A 13,056-nucleotide genomic window follows, 5' to 3' on the forward strand; every position below is an offset into this window, starting at 1 on the left:
AGGCCCAGTGTGATAAGACTTATCCTCCAAAATAAAGTATTTTTTGTCTTCTTTTCTAATTTAGTAACTTATGGATGCGTGACTCTGCAGTCTGTGCTGTAGAATATGAATAAAAGTAGTAGTTGTGGCCAGTGGCCCTAGGTGCTCTGGAGCTTTCAGACAAACTATAGATTTATGTTCACAGACCTGCACGCATTTATATACTGTGCTTTCTTATTTTGGAAGAAAAAATCGAGACTTTGCTGTCTGTGAAGTGCAATGCATTTTAAAATTGTCCTTATTGTTCTTAGGCTAAAATAAGTAATTGTTTAGGGCGGGGAAGATTTGTAACGTCATTTAAATCTGTAGAAACCAGATAAAAAGCTGCCTTGTTCAAAAAATAGTGATTGAAGACATGGAAAGTCCATGCTAATGAGTTACCAGAAAAGCCAATGGAAAAATGCAAACCTTCTCAAACGGCCCAGATAATGCAGATTCTATTTATGTATGTTAGGCCCATAACAGAAACACTGATCCTACTATAGACTGTAACAGCAGTCATTTAACCTATAATTTGGGTTGAAGAAGGTCTGCTGGAACTGCTGTCCTCGTAAATGAATTCTCTCTCTTTTGCTAAAACTAGGCCACTCGCTCGGTCTAAGCCTCTACTATGAGAGAACAAAGTACTGTTGAGTATTTACTAATGTAAATAGTGCAAAGTTGATAAGCCAAATGCTGAGTTTTACTTCTGTCATCCTCAAAAAGAAAAGGAGTACTTGTGGCACCTTAGAGACTAACCAATTTATTTGAGCATAAGCTTTCGTGAGCTACAGCTCACTTCATCGGATGCATACTGTGGAAATTGCAGAAGACATTATATACACAGAGACCATGAAACAATACCTCCTCCCACCCCACTCTCCTGCTGGTAATAGCTTATCTAAAGTGATCACTCTCCTTACAATGTGTATGATGATCAAGTTGGGCCATTTCCAGCATAAATCCAGGTTTTCTCACCCTCCGCCCCCTCCCCTCCCCCCACACAAACTCACTCTCCTGCTGGTAATAGCCCATCCAAACTGACCATTCTCCTTACAATGTGTATGATAATCAAGGCGCGCCATTTCCAGCATAAATCCAAGTTTAATCAGAACGTCGGGGGGGGGGTAGGAAAAAACAAGGAGAAATAGGCTACCTTGCATAATGACTTAGCCACTCCCAGTCTCTATTTAAGCCTAAATTAATAGTATCCAATTTGCAAATGAATTCCAATTCAGCAGTTTCTCGCTGGAGTCTGGATTTGAAGTTTTTTTGTTTTAAGATAGCAACCTTCATGTCTGTAATTGCGTGACCAGAGAGATTGAAGTGTTCTCCGACTGGTTTATGAATGTTATAATTCTTGACATCTGATTCGTGTCCATTTATTCTTTTACGTAGAGACTGTCCAGTTTGACCAATGTACATGGCAGAGGGGCGTTGCTGGCAAATGATGGCATAGATCACATTGGTGGATGTGCAGGTGAACGAGCCTCTGATAGTGTGGCTGATGTTATTAGGCCCTGTGATGGTGTCCCCTGAATAGATATGTGGGCACAATTGGCAACGGGCTTTGTTGCAAGGATAGGTTCCTGGGTTAGTGGTTCTGTTGTGCGGTTGTGTGGTTGTTGGTGAGTATTTGCTTCTGGTTGGGGGGCTGTCTGTAGGCAAGGACTGGCCTGTCTCCCAAGATTTGTGAGAGTATGTTGGGTCGTCCTTCAGGATAGGTTGTAGATCCTTAATAATGCGTTGGAGGGGTTTTAGTTGGGGGCTGAAGGTGACGGCTAGTGGCATTCTGTTATTTTCTTTGTTAGGCCTGTCCTGTAGTAGGTGACTTCTGGGAACTCTTCTGGCTCTATCAATCTGTTTCTTCACTTCCGCAGGTGGGTATTGTAGTTGTAAGAATGCTTGATAGAGCTCTTGTAGGTGTTTGTCTCTGTCTGAGGGGTTGGAGCAAATGCGGTTGTATCGCAGAGCTTGGCTGTAGACAATGGATCGTGTGGTGTGGTCAGGGTGAAAGCTGGAGGCATGTAGGTAGGAATAGCGGTCAGTAGGTTTCCGGTATAGGGTGGTGTTTATGTGACCATTGTTTATTAGCACTGTAGTGTCCAGGAAGTGGATCTCTTGTGTGGACTGGACCAGGCTGAGGTTGATGGTGGGATGGAAATTCTGTCATCCTGTAATAGTTCACAGGAGAGGAGAAATGCATTTCAAATCATGTTGGTACAAAGGAAAGGGGGGCGGGGCGGGGCAAAAGGAGATTTTGTCTTGAAAGATACCCAAGGAAGTAATTATAAGGCTCTGGTATGGATAAGGAAAACAGGAGGACATCTTCAGCTCAGGCCTCGCTAAACCTTTGAGTTGACAGATTGACTGCAGAGGCATTTTTCCACAGTGCCCTTCCTCTGGCCTTGGTGTCTGCTGAACACTTTCCTTATTCATGAATAGTGATTGCTCAGATAAAACAAACCACTAATCGGGTAGGAAATATTTAAATAATCATTTCTGGATAACAAAGTATGAGTGAATACACTTAATAGTTTTTCTTTTTTTTTTTGTCTTCTTTTATCCCCTCCCCCCAATGGTCCCTACTTTCTCTTCATCTGTTTGCCAGCTAACCCCCACCCCAGAAGATACAGTTTTTAAAAGTTTAGCAATTCACCTATTGTTTAATATGCAATACCATTTTTAAAAGCCTGCCATGGTCTCCTGCCTGTTATCAATGGTTTCAGTCAATCTATAGCAAGATCCACTGCAACTAATCTTTTTCATAATCTTGATCACAATAATGAGGGGCCAGGCCTTTTCTGCACACTAACTGCAATTTTCACGTGAGTTTAAAAAGTAGTGTGTTTTGCAATAATCCAGTGCATGGAAGCAGATCCCTGGACAACAGTGAGCTGGTCTTCATCAGCAAAAAAGAGTATAACCTCCTGCAGAACCACAAATAATAAAAGCAATCATTTAACTTTGTAATAAAATTAATCAGTTTACAGCCACTGCTATCTGACCATCCAGAAGAGACTTGGGGCCCCAAAAGTGCTGTAGGTTACAATCCTGCACAACAAAAGAGGGCATAGCACATTAATTGTGGGCACTGATAAAATCTTGCTTGCTTCCTCCAGGTGCTTCCCTTGCTACTGACATTACCACAGTTTTAATTCAGTTAAGACTCCTTCAGCTAGCTCTCAGCCATTCCCCAGTCTCACTTAGAGTAACTTGTTTAGCTACATTGGAGGGGTCAGATTAGAATCATATATATACACACTCAGGACTGTGGCTAAATGCCACAGTCAGGCCCAGAGTGAATTGCGTATAGACGCACACTGGCTGTGTAAGCAGCATAGTTATGATGAAATACTAAGAGAGCTGGATAGATCACGGAGTTCTCTAATAGCTCTTAGAGGGTTTTCAGCTAAAGTTCTGGTCTTGATGCTATAATTTTCTGTTTCATATAGCAGAAAGGAGCTTAGGTTAGAAGTCGTTCTGCTGCACAACTTATCAACTTCTGCCAGGACTAGATTGCTGAAAACATTTGCAGTTTTCAGTGCATCTGGTCTTAGTTTTGAGTTCGCAATGGTACCCAAACCAAGTGAGGTTTGCATGATTTTGTCTTTCATTATATTTCATGGTGCTCTAACTGTAAATTGTGGTGTGCACATTTGTTTTTTCCTACTTAGATAACTATATTTCCATACAGATAACATTTGACCTCTCTCTCAATATAATTAGACACAGACTCATACACACTATAGCTTCTACTCTACAAGTGGATACAGGTCAGTGACCCTGACTCTCAGAGCCCAAGCTTTAGAGTCCTCCCTGCGAGGTGGAAGGGTCGCAAAGCTTGGGCTGCAGCCCAGGCTCCAACGTCTACACCGCAGTTAAACAGCCTGAGCCCTGTGAGCCTGAGTCAGCCAGTTGTGAGGTTTTATTAGCAGGACAGACATACACAATGAGGCTCCATGCAGGAGCACAGATCTGCCCATGAAGATGAACATGCAGGATCGGGACATATACTTACTGGTCCCTTGGAACATGTATACAACAAGTTACATAAAATATATTTGTTGCCATTGTAAATTTTAGAACGGAATATTTTCTGATGACATTACTAGCCACAGGGAAGAAAAATAAATAAAACCCTCCAGCATTCAGTCAAAGCCTCTTCAAAAAGCTGTTCCCAGTGTAACAGATCTTCTACAATGGAAAAGCAGCTTACTTTACTTTTCAGTACCATGAAAGGCAACCTTGAAATGCAAGACTATTAATATTTCAAAGTGTTCTGGTGACACAATAAATCATGAAGGTGAAGCGTGTATTGTCTGTGATATTACCAGAAACTCAAGAAGCATTTATAGCCTTGTTCACACTTGACTATTTTTTATCATATAGAATACATTGATCCAAACGTAAATGGAAACGATAAAAAGCTATAAAATGCGAAACAAGGAAATATTCTCCCTTGTCTCTTTACCTTCTTCCTGACACAGTCACTCATCCTCTTTTCCTGTTCTTTGCTCATTTCTCTTTTTTTTGTACTCTCCCTTCACTACATCTTTTTATGTCCTTATTTACAGCTCTTCATTCCTCCTTTGTGTTCCTGTCTGAAGTTTCATCATTCTGATTAGCGAGGAGTATCCGAAATGGTGCAGATTGGTTGGTTTTGTTCTGAAAATCAACCAATATTTCAGATGCTTGCATGAAGATTAGTTGCCCTTTCAAGCTTACTGAGCTCTCTCCTCCCACAATCTCCTTTCTCTCTCTCTCTCTCTCTCTCTCTCTCAGGTATCAGATGGCAGGATTTGGTCCTAAAAGTTGAGCAGATCTGGGTGAAGCAGTACTGGCTGAGGCTGGAATTTTCAAAAGCACTTAAGGGGCTTAGGAACACACTTCCAATTGCCTGTCAATCGGATCTGTGCTTCTAAGTCGCTTGGATGCCTCTGAAAATCCCATCCTTGGAGACCACTTTAAATAAAACTTTTAGAAATGTGCAAGTGTTTTTAAAATTTATTTAAAATCCTTCCTTCTTCCCCCTGCAGTTATTGTTAAGGGATTACACTTTATCTTTTCTCTGATGTATTGATTGAACTATCCCCACATCTAATGCAGTATAATTATTTAGTCCAGTTCCCAGTATTAGCTGGAAGAGGAGTGATGGACACCCATTGGCAAGGAAAATCAAACACTACAAATCCAAAGGAGTCCTTGAAATCCCAGATTTTCAGCAGGAAGATGAAGGCTTTTATGAGTGTATTGCAGGAAACATTCGAGGAAGAAACATTGCAAGAGGTCAACTAATAATCTATGGTGAGCAAATGGAATTGTTTTTACATTAGAGTATGTTAGCATTTCAAAATAGTCTGTACAAGACTAAGATAATGAAGTCCGTTAGCCCCTTGCCAGGAGATATCAGTGAAGAATACAGTTTCAGGTTAAGCTGATTAATAAAAGGATTGGAGGTTTGAAATGACCTCTGAATTACAATTTAAACTTCAGCGAGTACAAGATATTGTGTATTAGTATCAGATTGAAAAATGTGGGCTGTGCCATGCTGCAGCTATGAAAGTTAATATAAGGCAGAAAGAAATCTCATGTATTTACATGAAACATTAAGGGATGGACAGAGAATTTACTCTCAGCCCATATCATGGGGGCAGCATGTAGCTGTGATGTCCCATGAACATAGGGAAGGAACTGTGACCCTCTGATCTATACCAGTAGCAGATTCCTTCACCTACCATCCCAGTTTAGCTGTGTTGACCAACGTGTTGTAGAAGGGAGTCATTCTCCAACTACCCCCTTGCCCACCTGCACAGAAGTGTAGAGTAGCAGCCCTATGAAACCAATCACCACTCCTATTCTATGACCCATGATGCATGTAGCCCTCACAGGAAAATCAGGGGGCATCCTATCACCTTTGTTCTCATGCATGGGTACACAGGACAAACCCACATTCTTTCCCTAAATAGCAAAGTATGGCACTCTTCTTTATAGGCCGGAAATAATTTAAAAGTAAGGAGAGTAAAGAAAAAAAACAGGACAATGAGAAAGGATCATTCCAAACTAAGCTCTCTGATCCTGCAGGTGGCTCTATGTCAGCAGACACTTCTTTCTTTCTTTTGGAAACTTTCATTCTAATGTACAGAGTCTGGTTTAGCTGACAGGCTAACAATCTCCTGGTTAATGTCAAAGCACAGGTTTATGCCAGGAATAGAACAGTTTGCTGCTGCTTTAATTGTTGTTGATGGTGATGCTTTGATTGGGGTTGTTTTGTTCTCATTGTCTAGTTGTTTTCATAGAATGTGAATCAAATGGTTGGATTACATTTAGCAGATTACCTTGCCAGGACTAATAACTACAAATTTAATTATACAATTATGAATGGAGTAAATGCAATTAAGATTGCAAGCTTATTAATTGTGCTTTGCAGTTTCATTCATAATTGTTGGTAGGCCATGAAACGTATATAAATAGCATAGATATTTTCACAAGCATTTTTCATGATTTTATAAGCAGGCTGGCATGATTTGTGTGATTTACTTCCTCATGCTTAATTCCCACACTGTTGCAGAATGTTCTGTCCATTCCCTCTACCCTGTATCTGTCTGGTCTATTTAGACTAAGTTCTTTGGGACAGGAACGGTCTGTGACATTGTGTTTGTACAGTGCCTAGCACAATGGGCTCCATTCTTGGTTAGTCCTCCGGCACTGCTGTAATAAATATGATTCACAATTAACAGTAAGCATGGTCACCTTTTACCATCTTGTTCTTTTATTACAAATGCACATTCCCAGTGCAGGGACTGGACTCTAAGAGTGGTTTGCATCCAGGGATGAACAATTTGGGGACACAGAGTCAGGATTCAACCAATAACTAGCTGTGTATCAGGAATAACACTGAAGGATATTTTGTCAAAGTATCATGTTCTGATCATCCCCTGAAAATACAGTGATCTTTGTTAATTAAGGTAGGACTGTGATTGGCCCTTACAATGGAGAGTGAGATGGTATGTGCACAAAGAGTCTCTTACAGGAGAACACAGTGACGGCTCCCTGTGTATGCCTCTCAGGGATGCCTATCAGCTCAAAGAAGGTGAACAGTAGCAAGGAATAAGAGGTATTGTGCGCCTGCTCTCCTCTGTGCTAGTCTCTGGAGCAGGATCAGCCCACCAGGGAGAGCAGATGTCATCATCCTGTCACAGTCCCCTGGTTCACTGAAGAGTTCACAGAGGGATATCTCCCAGTGCACCCCCCCAAGGATGCAGTTTGTTATTTATTATTACTTAGGGTGACCAGATGTCCCGATTTTATAAGGACAGTCCCAATAGTTGGGGCTTTTTTTTTATATGGGCTCCTATTATCCCCCACCCCCATCTGGATTTTTCACGCTTGCTATCTGGTCCCCCTATTTTAACCTGTATTATTACCTGTAGTGCTTAGGAGCCCCAGTCATATTCCAGGATCCTATTGTGCTAGCCGCTGTACAAACATAGAACAAATAGATGGTCCCTACCCAGAGAGTTTATGATCCAAGCATAAGACAAAAGACAACAGATGGATACAGACAGATCGGGGAGTACAAGGAATCAATGAGACAATATTGGTCCATGTGAAAGGCTGTAAACTGAGCAAACCAAAAGCCTAGCTTCTATTTACAATGCTTTGCACTTTTTGTCTTGTTAATACAGCACTCCCTGAATGGGATAAAAAAATCCAAAATGCCTATCTGTCTCTCTATGACAGCTTGTTTTGGGAATGTAAAGCAAGTGGAAAACCAAGTCCTTCCTACAGTTGGTTAAAAAATGGCCAACCCCTTATGCCAGAGGTAAGATACAACATTTTTTACATTGTTTAGCAGATGGGTTTGACTTTGGCTTTTCTAAAGAAAAAAACAAAAAACAAAAACACCTGATCATTTTGTGAGTATTGTTGCCCCTTCTTAAGTGGAATTATCCAGTCTGTCTTTGAAGAAGGACATGTTATTTACAGCCTGCCATTTTCTAATGGTATTCTTTTAATAAAAGAGGGATAAAATACTCTAAAGTCTCACTAATATTTTTCACCGTAGTTACAGTACATTGTAAATGGAATACTTCAGGCAACAAAATGTAGAATGTTATTGCTCAATGGACTAAATGGATAGTTTGCAGATGAATGTACGGTGAGTGTAATAAAATATTCACTCTTTCACAGCACTATGCTTGCTGAAACTATCATAGAAAGCTACTTTCCACCCTAAGATTTATTCTATAGTATAGGTCCACTGTTTAACAAACTATTTCTTTCTGACCACATAGCTGGTCATCTCTACGTTATTTCTGCTTGTGTGCATGTGATGCTGTACCCTTCATTTTGTCTGAATAACTCAAAAATGAGTCAGATGAAACATGGGGGGGGGGGTGGATTCAGCTTCTGAGTGAACTGCTTGTATTACTTTTTAAAAGGGTTTTTAAATTCATAGATTTTCTGCTATTAAAAAAGAAGAAGAAGAAGAAGAAGAAGAAAAAAAATACATTGAGAGGATAGCAAACACCCTGCAGGTAGAACTAACTATGCAGAAGATATCTGTAGCCAGAGTCTTGACGAAAAAAGTGGATAAGTAATGTGTGTGGTTAATTAGTTAGCAATATACCAGCTACATAACCCCAGGCTATGCTCTCATCAAATTTTCAAGGTTGGATTGGGTCAGTACGTGGTTGGGAGACCTCCAAGGGGAAGGAAAAAAACAGGATGCTGAATAAATTGTTTTTGCTGACTCAATAGGTGGCACTGTTTCCTATGCATCAATGTAGTAACAAGAGGACATTGAATAATCTCTGCAACTAGCATTATCTATTAGGAAGTTACGTATGAAATGCATAGACTAGTTCACAAATGTATATTTTATTTTAGATGCATACAGTATTTCAGCTGGGGATTCTATTACATACTGTAATGCTGTGTGGTGCACTCTAAATTCTATGGAGACAGTGTAGCCAGTCTCAAGAATATAATAATAAAACAAATCTGTTGCTTCCAGACCTGCATTCAGTGATGGAATTTATATTCTGTTGTTGTGGGTTTCTTTCTCACTGATTCATTTTGGAGAGAGTACTCTTTCTTGCTTTCTGGTATTCTACTTTACAGTGTGGCTTTTACTGTCCCTGTAGGATAGTGATAGTAAGACTTGAAATATTTGATTTTAAGTTATGTTAGTAGTATGGCGCCAGTTTTATTGTGTGCTGAGGAAAAGTGAAGAAAAAAATTGTTTAAAGCATAGAAACAAAAATGTGGGCCAAATTTATCCCTAGCGTGTGTGTGTGTGTGTGGGTGTGTGGGTGTGGTCTTTATTTGTTTTGTCGTTGTTGTTTTTACTTCAGCAGCACTACAGTGTTGATACATTGGCCTAGTAAAAGCTGAAATTCAAGCTAAGCATATCCAGCCTCCACTAGATGATCTGTGCTGGCTGCCTGTTGGTTTCCAGGTGAAGTTTAAGGTTAAGACTGTCATGTAAAGCCCTAATTGACTTGGGACCTACCTACCTAAAATGCTTAATATTTTACCGTTTGATAACAAGGATACCAAACTGTAGTTATGGATCAAATTGTTGGACAGTAACTATGTGTTTTCACAAATTAAGTATATCAGTAAATGATCCAAAGTTGGAGGACTAAATGTGCTTATCAATGGAAAAAAAGTCCAAAATTTTATTCTGATTGTGAGGATCTGGTTGTTTTCACATGACTCATGCCTTAAATGTTTTAGGCAATATTATCTAAACTGCTGGACACCTGAAATGTTTAACTGATGACTGAGGTCAGGTTTAAGGAGAGTTTGTTTATTTAACTAACAATAAGAAATAACGTTGTGTGCTGTTTTGTAGCCGTGTTGTTCCCAGGATATTAGAGAGACAAGGTAGGTGAGGCAATATCTTTTCTTGGACCAGCTTCTGTGGGTGAGAGAGAGACAAGTTTGCAAAGACAGTCGTGATGCTGTTGTAATCTAGCCTAGCTGTATTCTCTGTCTTAGTCTCTACAGCTGCTTCTCTATGTGGGAATATGTGAGTGTTAGCTGGGGCAAAAGATCTATCTGACTTTAAGATTAAACTCGATAAGTTTATGAAGGAGATGGTATGATGGGATAACATGAGTTTGGTAATTAATTGATCTTTAAATATTCATGGTAAATAGGCCTAATGGCCTGTGATGGGATGTTAGATGGGGTGGGATTTGAGTTACCCAGGAAAGAATTTTCTGTAGTATCTGGCTGGTGAATCTTGCCCATATGCTCAGGGTTTAGCTGATCGCCATATTTGGGGTCGGGAAGGAATTTTTCCCCAGGGCAGATTAGAAGAGGCTCTGGAGGTTTTTCCCTTCCTCTGTAGCACGGGTCACTTGCTGGAGGATTCTCTGCTCTTTGAAGTCTTTAATCCATGATTTGAGGACTTCAATAAGCTCAGACATAGGTGAGAGGTTTGTCGCAGGAGTTGGTGGGTGAGATTCTGTGGCCTGCATTGTGCAGGAGGTCAGACTAGATTATCATAATGGTCCCTTCTGACCTTAGTATCTATGAATCTATAAGTGACACAGCATAGTGTCCTGCAGGTTGTGTGGCATATTTATGATTTGTAATAAGGTAGCCCTTGATCATAATCCTTAAATCATTAAGGGAAAGTCTAGAGAACATACAGGCAGAGTGAATATTGGCAAACATCATATTAGTTCCATGATTTAAAGAAAACAAGAGGAAAGGTTTATTTGGAGGGAATTAGGTAAACAGCAAGGGAAGTGGAGAAATCATTGAAGAGAGGAAGGTGAAGAGAAGGGAGGAGAGGAGAGAAGGAGAAATGAAGGGAGTATTATGGGCAGGTGGAGTGAGACTGAGGTAAGTGACTGTTAAGGAGGGCATGAGTGACTGTTAGAGAGGGTGTGTGAGGGGTCGAAGCAAACAGCCAACCAACAGAGAGGAGAGAATGTGCAAAGTAAAAACTGGGAAACAGTCTGTTGACATCATAAATGTCCAAAGGTCCCTAATGCAGCTTCTTCTTCTGTATCTGCTCCTGCCTGCTGAGTTTCTGGCTATACACTGGAGCTTTTCTCTTCTCCAAATCCACATGGATGGAGGGGAAGGGTGGACTACATGGGGAGGGGTCTCCCTTCAGATTTCTGTCTCTCAAGTGCTGAAGGGGGTAAACCCCTCGGGGTCTCATTTTCCACCTCCTGTCATGGTGCATCTGTCCCTGATGCAGCTGCTTTGGTCTCCGCTTCGTGTTAAGCATAAGCCTTTAGCTCGCAATGCAGCAATGCCTTTAAACAATGAGACTTCAGCATGTGCCCATAGTTAAACATATGTTTAAGTGCTTGGATGAACTGGGGCCTTAAAGCTAGAGCTGGCCGAATAATAAATTCCTTGGTTTGCTGGCAATTTTAATAAATTGCCAAAGAATTCATTTTGGGTCAAGCTAAAAACAATTATTTAAAAATGTTTGGCAAATGAAAAATTGAAATCAAAACATTTGACCCCTGACTAATTTTTTCAAACTTTTTTATAGGTTTCAGAGTGGCACCCATGTTAGTCTGTATTCGCAAAAAGAAAAGGAATACTTGTGGCACCTTAGAGACTAACAAATTTATTTGAGCATAAGCTTTTGTGAGCTACAGCCCAGTTCATCGGATGCATCTGATGCTGTAGCTTACGAAAGCTTATGCTCAAATAAATTTGTTAGTCTCTGAGGTGCCACAAGTACTCCTTTTCTTTTTGCAAACTTTTTTATGTGTGTATTTATTAAAATAAATTAAAGAAAGTTTCTAAAATAAAGGTCATTTAAAATAGAAAAATAAAATATTTTTCTTTTTAAGTTTTTTTTAGCTGAAACAATTAAATCAACATCTAGACAAATTTGCAAAATATGTTGGTGTTGCTGAATCTGAATTTTTCTCCCCAAAAAATTTTCATGAGAAAAATTTTGCTTAACTCCTCTTATATCATTACAGCCATCATGTAACCTTTATTCTAAGATATATATCTGAGCTAAGCTACTTGGCTTCTTTATTTATTTTTTTTTTATTTTCATAGTGTTTTAATAAGCATTCAAAAGTAACAAAATCTCAGCTTCTGACTCATGACCACCAGCTTTTATGTTCACTTCTTCAGACAAAATGTTTGCTTGTTTTTCCTTTATTAGGAGAGAATTCAAATAGAAAATGGAACTCTTACCATAACTATGCTGAATGTATCAGATTCTGGCCTCTATCAGTGTGTTGCGGAAAACAAATACAATACAATTTACGCCAATGCTGAGTTAAGAGTGATAGGTAAGTAAATGAGTCAGCTAGAATGTAAAACTAATTTCGAAATTCTGAAATGAAGAAATGAAGAGAGCTGACTGAATACTTCAAACACAGATTTTGTGGACTATTTGAATTCCACAAGGCTGTTTAGTTCAGCTATCCCTTACTGTTCGCAAACATTTGGGCAAACGTGTTTTGTTTGTGTGAATGTTTGGGAGAAAGGATGTTCTTTATCAGTATTTTCATGTGAGCAGCATTTCTGTGGGTGAACAAGGGTGCTTATTGTGTGTTATTCCTTACTTACTGGAATTAGTATTTGTTATTCTTCAATTTAAAAACATCAGTCATTATTTCAAGCGAGCAAAAAATGTCATGTGATTTAAGCAAACAGCACAATTAGTGCATGTAATCTCAATATGAATCTCAACAACACCCACAGGCTGCAATTTGTTCACATGTGGTGAAATTCATCCCTGTACAGAGAGTCATTTTGCAGCCTATACAACAATCAGGTCCCACTTCAACCATCAAAACACGACCTCCAATTGCACTAAATGTTGCGTAGGTCTTGTGCTGCTCCTCGCAGCAATATTGAATTTCACCCACAAATTATTTGACAAATACCTGTGAATAATGAATGGATTTCATATATCAAGATCAGATCATGAACAGGAAAAAAAAATAATTGAAAAATTTATTTGCAATGAATAATCTACACTCTAGCAATGAATACAATGGACTAGATTCAGGCTTAATGCAGTTAATTCTG

General features: G+C 39.6%; 1 protein-coding gene across 1 annotated transcript in view; it reads left to right on the forward strand.

Moving 5' to 3' along the window:
- LOC311523895 (contactin-6-like) overlaps positions 1 to 13,056 on the forward strand; it is a 233,856-nt gene that overhangs the window by 158,226 nt on the left and 62,574 nt on the right. The window contains exons 10-12 of the mRNA XM_084634421.1: positions 5,141 to 5,325; positions 7,707 to 7,843; positions 12,182 to 12,311. Of these exons, the coding sequence (XP_084490547.1) occupies positions 5,141 to 5,325; positions 7,707 to 7,843; positions 12,182 to 12,311 (452 nt within the window). The remainder of the gene's footprint in view (positions 1 to 5,140; positions 5,326 to 7,706; positions 7,844 to 12,181; positions 12,312 to 13,056) is intronic.

The sequence above is a fragment of the Lepidochelys olivacea genome, assembly GCF_965140295.1.
Source record: "Lepidochelys olivacea isolate rLepOli2 genome assembly, chromosome: 7".
Taxonomy (NCBI): Eukaryota; Metazoa; Chordata; order Testudines; family Cheloniidae; genus Lepidochelys; species Lepidochelys olivacea.